The 8,488-nt window shown below is 51.1% G+C and overlaps 1 protein-coding gene across 1 annotated transcript; it reads right to left on the minus strand.

Moving 5' to 3' along the window:
- Window positions 1-331: 331 nt before the first annotated feature.
- IRF8 (interferon regulatory factor 8) lies at window positions 332-7,324 on the minus strand. The gene is made up of 8 exons (XM_005424767.2): window positions 7,151-7,324; window positions 5,283-5,466; window positions 4,226-4,314; window positions 3,720-3,831; window positions 3,396-3,443; window positions 2,364-2,750; window positions 1,691-1,806; window positions 332-533 (listed from the first exon to the last, which is right to left on the minus strand). Exons 1-8 carry the CDS (start codon window positions 7,322-7,324, stop codon window positions 363-365), a joined length of 1,281 nt encoding a protein of 426 aa, XP_005424824.1. The 3' UTR covers window positions 332-362.
- Between the last annotated feature and the right edge of the window lie 1,164 nt (window positions 7,325-8,488).

Here is an 8,488-nt window from a genome sequence, read left to right on the forward strand (position 1 = left end):
GAGAAAAAATAGGGGAAAAAAAGAGAAAAAATAGGGGAAAAAAAGAGAAAAAATAGGGGAAAAAAAGAGAAAAAATAGGGGAAAAAAAGAGAAAAAAAGGGGGGAAAAAAGAGAAAAAATAGGGGAAAAAAAATAGGGAAAAAATAAACAAAACAAAAATAAACAAAAAACAAAAAAAAAGAAAAATCAAAAAAAAAGAAAAAAAACAGGAAAAAATAACGAAAAAAAAAGAAAAAATAAGAAGAAAATAAAAATAAGCAGAAATCAAGGACACTTTTGAGTGTCCCTTTTTAGGACACTTAGGCACTGGTGGGAGCAGTCGGGTGTGGCCAGGCCAGCCCAGCAGGGAGGGGGCCCCAGGCTCACACCGCGATCTGCTGGCTCTCCCTGAAGAGCGGCCGGGGCGTGCAGATGTCCTGGAAGATCCGGTAGCCCTGCTCGTGCTGGGGCTCCTCAGCCATGGGCAGCATGGGGCTGGAGCTGCAGCTCTTGCCAGCCTCGTCCACCACCTGCCTCAGGTACAGCTGCTCCACCTGGCACAAAGCAAAAAGGGCAGGGATTGAGTGAGGAGTGAACTCTTGGGGCATCTCTGCTGCTCCAGCCAGTGGAGATGTGTGACGGTTGTCACAAGGGGTCTTGGGTGAAGAGACGAGATCTTTGACTCCATTATCAGAAGGCTTGATTTATTATTTTAAGATATATACATATGCTATAACTATACTAAAAAGAAAAGCAGGAGAGCTTTTCAGAAGCTGCTGCTAAGCTAAGAATAGAAAAGTAAAGAATGATAACAAGGCAGCTCTAGGAAAAATCTTAAAAGAAGATTTTTCACAAAAGATGTCTCCGACAGAGATAGGCTGGGGGACACACAGCAGGGCACAGGGGGCCGGGTCCTGCCAGGACAGCAGGTCTGCCTCGCCACAAGCAGCTCCAGGAATAAAGGAGCAGCCCCAGGAGCTGCTGCCAGCAGGAGATTGAGGCGCAAGGACAGGCTGGGGGTGTCCCAGCACGTCCAGAGTGATCCACTGGGGCAGACATCCAAGGCAGCAAGAGGTGACGAGGTCAGGAGCTGTGCAGGAGGCACAGGACCAGTCTCTGACCCTCTAAAATCCCCACAGGGCCCCACAGACTGGTGGGTCTCTGCTTGCTCAAGAGGGGATGCCACACCCTGCCTGTGCCCTCCCTGTCACAGCCTGGCTGGCCCAAGAGGCTCCAGAAACCTGTCCTGAGCCTCTTCAACCCAACTGGTGCAGCTTCTCCCAAGGAGAAGTTTCTGACCAGAGCCAAGAGGATTGACCCCACATCCCACCCCTTCTTCCCCCTCCAACCCCACTGCTGCCAATCACAGCTGTTGACCACATCACTGACTGATCTTAAATCCAGCACTCCAGAGATTTACTGCCCCATTTCCCACGGGAAAAGGCAGAAGTCCCAGTGCAGGATCAGGAGGAAGAGGAAAGATTTCCCTGCAGTTCACAAAACTCATGCCCTTAGGGAGCTCTGTTTGCAAACCCAGCACCAGGAATTTGATAATCAGCAGCCCAAGCACCTCTCAGGAGGCTGTGGAAAAGCACCACAGCACCTCCACCCCAATCCAGGCACCCAAATGCCCCGTGGCTGCAGGGGTGGGGCTCTGCTGGCACAATTCCCACTCTGCCTGGGTCCCTTTTCATCCCAGCTCCGCCCATACCTGGACAAGGATGAGTTTACACCGCAGGGGCACGGCGTCTGGGAACTCCTCCCCGAAGCACAGCATGACCCTGCTGTCTGGGAAGCGGCCCTGGTTGTTGTAGTACTGCTGCAGCTCTGCAAGGACAGAGGAAAACTGGGAATTTGCCCTCCAGGGGCTTTGTTACACATCCCTGGGATCAAACACCCCGCAAGGAAGCTGTGGGTTCAAGCAAAGCCTCCAGTCTGGGATTTGCCACATGACCCCAAACACCACATTATCCTTTCCTAGGTCTGGTAGTGTCAGCTGCTCATCCTTGGGAGCCCAGCAGGGAGGGACTCAAAGTGTGCAAGGAAAAAGGGTTCCACCCTTTCAACCCCACCACAGGGCTCAAGGGGGTCTCAAGGGGCTCCAGAAACCCTTTGTGCATTGTCTCAAGGCTTTGGGATCCCAGAATTACCTCAGCTTTTCCAGGGAGTTTCTGGCCAGATTCATATCCCTGTCCTCCCACCCTTTCCTCCACCCTCCTGAAGGCTTCCCCACCCCAAAACCTCTGCCACCCAGGATTGTCCACCACATCAGCTGGCTGACCATCCTCAACCACCCAATGCAGGGGATTTATTTCCCACAGGAAAGAGCAGAAAATCCCGACACCAAAATAAAAAATAAAAAAAATCAGGAGGTTCCTACAAACCTCGGAAGAACAGATTGGTGTCAAAGATCTTCACCACGTCCTCCCGGTCCAGTTTGTTGGGCCTGTCCTTGTAGGCCATGGTGTTGCCGCTCCAGAAGACCCTGCCCTGGCACAGCCTCTTGATGAAGATGCCCTGCTTGTTGCTGTGCAGGAGGACACCCCTGTCGAGGTGGCCAAAGAGCTTCCTGGTGATCTGCTTCTGGCGCTCGTTCTGGATGGCGTCGGCCGAGGGGAACCGCACGTGCTCCAGGGCGTCGGGGGCATAGAGCTTCTCCCCGTGGCCCGAGGGCTGCCCCAGGGAGATCCTGCAGCCCTCAGAGCACGAGGTGCTGACGTGGCCCACCAGCCTCCCGCTGTAGTAGAAGCTGATCACCATCTGGGAATAACCTGGGAGGTGAGGGATGTGCATGCCTCATCAGGGAAGGGACAAAGGTGCTCCTGGCCGCCATGCCCAAATCCCAAATCTCCTGGGAGTGGCTCTCTCTTGGGGGAGGGACATCTCCAGGGCTGACCAGCAAGTGAGAGCCCCCAGTATTACAGGACCATGGAGTGGTTGGGGTTGGAAGGGATCTCTGGACCACCCAGGTCACCTGAAGCAGGTGACACAGGAACAAACCCAGGTGGGGTTTGTTCCACGAATTCCTCTCTGAATGTCTCCAGGGAGGGAAATTCCACAACTCCACTCTGACACCCTCCATGGGAAGTTTTTCCTCAGGTTGAGGTGGAACTTCTGGTGGTTTAGTTTCAACCACATTGAACCCCCTCCTCCTGCCTTTGCTCCACACTCCCCCCATGCCACGGGCAGATCCCCCCATCCCAAAAGCTGCCTGATCCCAATATCCCAAGCAGCTGCTCTCTGCCCCTATGCCACCAGGCAGGATTCATCCCAGCATGGCAATGTGGATAATCAGGAGGGTGCAGCAGCTCCTAAACCCAAAGCAAAGCCTCCCTGGAGGTGGGGGACGGAGTCAGAGCCACCTCCTGCCACCCCAAACAGAGAGGGGCACCTGCTGGCCAGGTGAGGAGCCTTACCTGAGTGATACTGCTCATAGCTGGAGTATCCATTCATCAGGGGCAACGCTGTGGGCACAGAAAGCCAAGCTGAGCCTGCAAATTCCCAAATCCCAATCCCCCAGTTCTCCCCAACCAGCTCCCTCATTTTCTGCCCCAGGTTTCCCAGCTCCCACATGGGGAATGCCAGCAAAAAGCTCCCAGCTGGATTTCTTCATGAGTACTTCAAACATTCTTAACAAGGAAGATAAAATACACGATGGGGAGCAGTTTATCCCCGCACAGGAAGATTTTTTTCCTGCCCCAAAAACCTCCCAAACAGCACACAAGCTGTTGGCTGCTTACCAGGGCTGGGCTGCTGCACCCACCAGTCGGGTATTGGGGGGTTCCTGCAGGTCTCCTGGGGGGGTGAGGGGCTCCTCTTGATGATGCCCAGGTACTCATCCACACAGGAGGGCTGTGGGACAGCAGGCACCGGGATCAGAGCGGGTTTGATGCCTCCAGCAAGGCACTTGGAGCCCTCAGGGAGGGCCCAAATGGCATCACCAGCTAATTTTTGGGGGGTTGGAAAGACCAAGTCTGGCACTGCCCAGGTTGTGCATCTGAATAAAACCCTACAGAGGGCAAGCAGGCAGGTGTGACAGGGCCAAGGAGGGGCACAGAGCTGTGACAGACCCATCCCCAGTGCTGGTCTCTCCCAGCTGGACGCACAAGGAAAGCAGGAGCTGGTGCTGGCTCACCTGAGGGAGCTGCAAACCCAACCCTGCAGCGGCAATGTGGGGAAGGCAGCGCTTTCCCAAAGCTGACAGCTTGACCCAAGCCCTGCCCCTGCAGCCAGGGCGAGGCCTCACCTCCTTGATGAGGTCGTCGATGGCGGAGGAGCTGCAGTCCATCTCGGTGACATCGCTCAGGCTGCTCCCGTTGGCCACCCCGGCTTTGCCTGCAGGGACAGGCACAGCTGCAGCCACAACAGCCACAGCTGCCAAGCACAGCTCATCCCGAAGGGCTTTGGAAACCTCGCACCCAGTGAAAGTGGTGAAAGCAGGAACCACAGCAGAGCCACGCAACAGCACCTTGGAGAGGCTCACAGCCCCTCCAGAGCTGCTTGTTTGGGGCCAAAAATCACTTTACAACTCATTTTCCCCCTGCACAGGGACAAGCAGCAAGAAAAATCAAAAGCCTGGCTGGTGACAGAGACAGAGCTGGAGCAGGGGAGAGGGTTTGGGGTTTTTTTGAGCACCCCAGAGACTGGGGCTGGGGCTGCTGCTTCTCTTTTTTTTCCACCAGCCACCCCAGGGCAGTGGTGCTGCTGGTGGGAACCTGCAGTGCCATTTGCATAGTGGCAGCACAGCCCCTGTGTGAACAGGCTGGGGGGGACAGAGATGCTAAAGGCAGATTTCCTGAGTGCAAAATCATGCTTTTTTTTTGTAAGTTTTTAACTTAAAAAAAAAAAAAAACAGGACACAGGACACAGGCTCCTCTAACCACAAATAGAGTTATAGTGAGCTGAGCCACAGCGGACATCAGAGCAGCTCTCTGCAAAATTACTGCTCCTCCAGCAAGAAAACAGATTTATTGCAGCTCCCCACCACCCTCCACAGGGCAGGAGTTGGGAGTTAAAAAAAAAAAAAAAGATTGAGGCTCATGTCCCTCCCCCAGGCAGGGAAAGTGGAATTTGTCCCTACAACGTCCTCAGGGAAGGGGATTTCCCACAAAGCTGCAGCTGTCCCACCTTTCCTAGGGGTTTAAGGGGTTAAAAAACCCCAAACCTGGGCTTTGTCCTCCTCTCCCTGTCACCCCAGGGGACACCTGCAGAGCAGGACAAGCACAGAGCAGGGCTGGGAGCTGTGCTCAGGTGCTGGGCTGTGCTCACAGGATGGACTCACAGCCCCTTCCTGGGGGACTCACACTTCTGCTCCTCCTCTGGCACGATCCTGTAGACCTTGTAGGGCTCGGAGATGTCCAGCTGGGACCTGTCTGTCACCTCCTCGAAGTCAGGGCTCTTGTTCAGGGCGCAGCGGAGCCGCGTCTTCCACGTGGCCGGCTCGGCTTTGTCGCCCTCCTTGAACTTGCCCTTGAAAACAGCCCAGGCCTGAAGCAAAGAATGAGAAAAAAACCCCTAAGAAAATCCATCCCTGTGAGCCCCACAAAGCCTCTCAGGGAGGAAGAGCTGGGGTTGCAGAGAGCATTTTGCATCTTGCACCCTCTCGAGCATCTCTTGGGGATTTGCTGTTTCACTCCTAGACTGCGGCCACCTGCGCAGCCGCCACACCTGGGGGGGTTTGGGGTGCACAGCAGCACTGCCTGCCTCAGAAACGCAGGAAAGGCTTGTAAATACCTCAGAAATGCAGGAAAGGCTTGTAAAAGCCAGGTTTGCAAAAAGCAGAGGGCAAAATCATCACTTGCGCGTTCGCTTCTGCACCTAATGGTCAGGAGCACGAGGAATCGCTGCTCAAAAATCAAAGTAAACCTCATTTCCCAGCTCCTGACTGATAAATTAATAAATATAATTGGTTTCTCTAAGATCAGAACATAATTTGTGCTTTTGGTAGGCTGAAGGAATAATGAAAAACATTACAGATTTTTTTAATATACAGATTGATTTCTTTTATAGATATTTCTATATTTTCAGAGGGCTGAGCTCAAGGCTATCCTCATAACTCCCAAACCAGTTGTTACTGAAATTAAATTCCTTCACCAGTACAGATACTTGGAAGTGGGGTCAGAGGGAAGGGAATTCCTGGGGAAGACCTGAACTTTTTGCTTCAGGATGGAATTTTCCCATTTTTTCCAAAACTGGAAACCCTCACTTCAGTGAAATCCTTCCTTCCCACCTATAAAGTCATTTTAGGTTTTTTTTTAACATAAACCCAGCATTTTATCATCAAACTCATCAGCATATTATCATCAAGTTGATGAGGAGTTCAGAGCAGGTCAAAAGCTGCTTCTCACATCACACCTGGATTCAAACATGGTGAAAACAAACCTAAAACTGGTCATAAATTTTGATGAAAAGGAATAAATCATCCCCAAAAAAAAAAAGCCAGGAGACCAACTGCAGCATTTCCTGCAAGGGTTAAAGATGTAAAACCCAGAGACAGCATGACCATGTCCCACAAAGGGACAAAACCAGCAGCACAGACCCAGGGACTCTCAGAATCTCTGCTGCTCCGAGATATTCAAGCTTCTTTTTCCCAGCCTGGCTGTCGAAGAAGGAGTCAGGATTTTTCTGTTCTCGTTCTCAAGGTTGTTTATTATTTCTTATCCATAACATTCTTTCTCTGACCTGCTGAGATCTGTCTGGCAGGTTGGGTTGAGCCACACTGGTGTTGTCTTTTATACTAAAAACTACCTGTACAATATTTACCATAACTTCCCAACACTTATCACCTGTGTTAGACAGTGAGCTGCCACCTTAAACCAACCCAAAAGTGCCACCATCACAGCAGAAGATGGAGGCCAAGAAGAAGAAGGAGAAAGGCTGGACATGCCCAGGTTCCTCCATCTTGCCCCCTGAACCCCCATTCCAAAAACCCCAAAATTCCACATTTTCACCCCGTGATAAATTCACTATCATTCTACTCAAACTCTCTTGACTTGTAATTCTTCATATAAAGTTGGCAATTGTTTTTTCCAAGGGCTAAATCAAAGGCACGGGGGTTTTGAGCCCTTTGCCAAGGCTCCAATCCCCTTGGCAGGGTCTCGAGCGCTGCAGGGCAGCCAGAGGAATTTCCTGGGTTCCGACAAGGAACCACCAAAGAAAAGGCACTCCCTACCTTGAAAATGGAAGCATCCACCTCCTGGTTGTAGTCCTGCTTGCCAGCGTGCTTCCAGGGGATGCGGAACATGGACTTGTCCTCGTTCTCCCAGATGAGCCCCGCGTAGAGCTCGCTGTCGATCTGCTCGATCAGCCACTGCCGCAGCCGGCGCCCGCCGTTCCTGTCACACATCCTGCACGGAGGGGGAAAGAAATCTGTATTTTAGCATTGGCTTCCCTCAAAAAATTAAAGTGAATGTTATGTGTGTTGTGTTAGAAAGTGATGCTGTATTAATTCTCTTCAATAGCGTGTTAAATGTGGTTTTAGGTTATAACATAGGGTTAAAATACAAACTGTGCTATGTAAGATAATTTTTTTTAAAGAAAGGGCTTGCACTGAGATAGCAGCCACAGGACACCTGAATCCTTCAGAGAAAGAGAATTTGTTTCTCCATTATCAGAAGAAATGAACTTCTTCCCACCTTGCTCAGCCCTGAAGACTCTGTCAGGATTCAGAGGAAGAAGCTGACACTGCCCAGACAGAATCCTGTGTTTGAATGGAATTTATGCATCATGTATGAGGTGTATGAATATGCAACAGGTTATTGCCTTTAAGGGTTAATCTTCTGTTAATGTGTGTCCTTTTTTGGGCTTATTTTGCCCAGAAAAAGGTACCCGGACATCCGTAACTCTTTGTTTCTGTTGTCTCATACTGTCCTAATCCAAATTGCCCAAATTATTACTACTCTAATTATATTACTATTTTTATAACCATTTTATTACTATTAAACTTTTAAAATTTTAAAAACAAGTGGTTGGCGTTTTTCACATGCAGGGACACCCAGCGAGCCCTCTCAGCTCTGCCAGCTCCATCCCAGCACAGCCTGGGAGCAGAGATTGGGCTGCTTTGCCCCGTGCTCAGCTGGCAGCAGCACCAGCTGCAGCTTTTGGAAGCCCCACATGCCAATGTCTGCCCACTATAAAGTCCCTTCCAACCCAAACCCTTCTGGGATCCCACAACTCTAATTCGAAGATTAAAACACCCCCAGCCCATGCCCCCACCCCATCCTCTGCTTCTTTTAAAATTAAAAAAAAAAATTAAGGCAATTTCCTTCTGAGTTGCTACAAATTCTTCCTCCAGCCCTACCAAAGTTCCGCTCCCAGAGTGGCTGACTCAGTGCTCTGCCTATTCCTATTTTGCTGCAGGATAAATCACAGAGGAAGCAGATGGATGGGGATTAAAGCCCCCAGCTGTGCTGTCACCTGAGCAAGTGACACTGGGCAGGCCATGCTGGGGTGCCAGAGCTGTCCCTGGCACAAGGATTTGTCCCGGAGGGGGCAGCAGCTCCTCTCACCA

Source organism: Geospiza fortis, unplaced genomic scaffold (genome assembly GCF_000277835.1).
Source record: "Geospiza fortis unplaced genomic scaffold, GeoFor_1.0 scaffold102, whole genome shotgun sequence".
NCBI classification, from domain to species: Eukaryota; Metazoa; Chordata; class Aves; order Passeriformes; family Thraupidae; genus Geospiza; species Geospiza fortis.

Coding starts and splice junctions, on each gene's coding strand:
- IRF8 (XM_005424767.2), bottom strand. CDS start 7,324: ATGTGTGACAGGAACGGCGGGCGCCGGCTGCGGCAGTGGCTGATCGAG. Junction 5,467..7,150: donor TGGATGCTTCCATTTTCAAG/GTAGGGAGTGCC, acceptor TCTTTGCTTCAG/GCCTGGGCTGTTTTCAAGGG. Junction 1,807..2,363: donor CACCAATCTGTTCTTCCGAG/GTTTGTAGGAAC, acceptor CTGTCCTTGCAG/AGCTGCAGCAGTACTACAAC.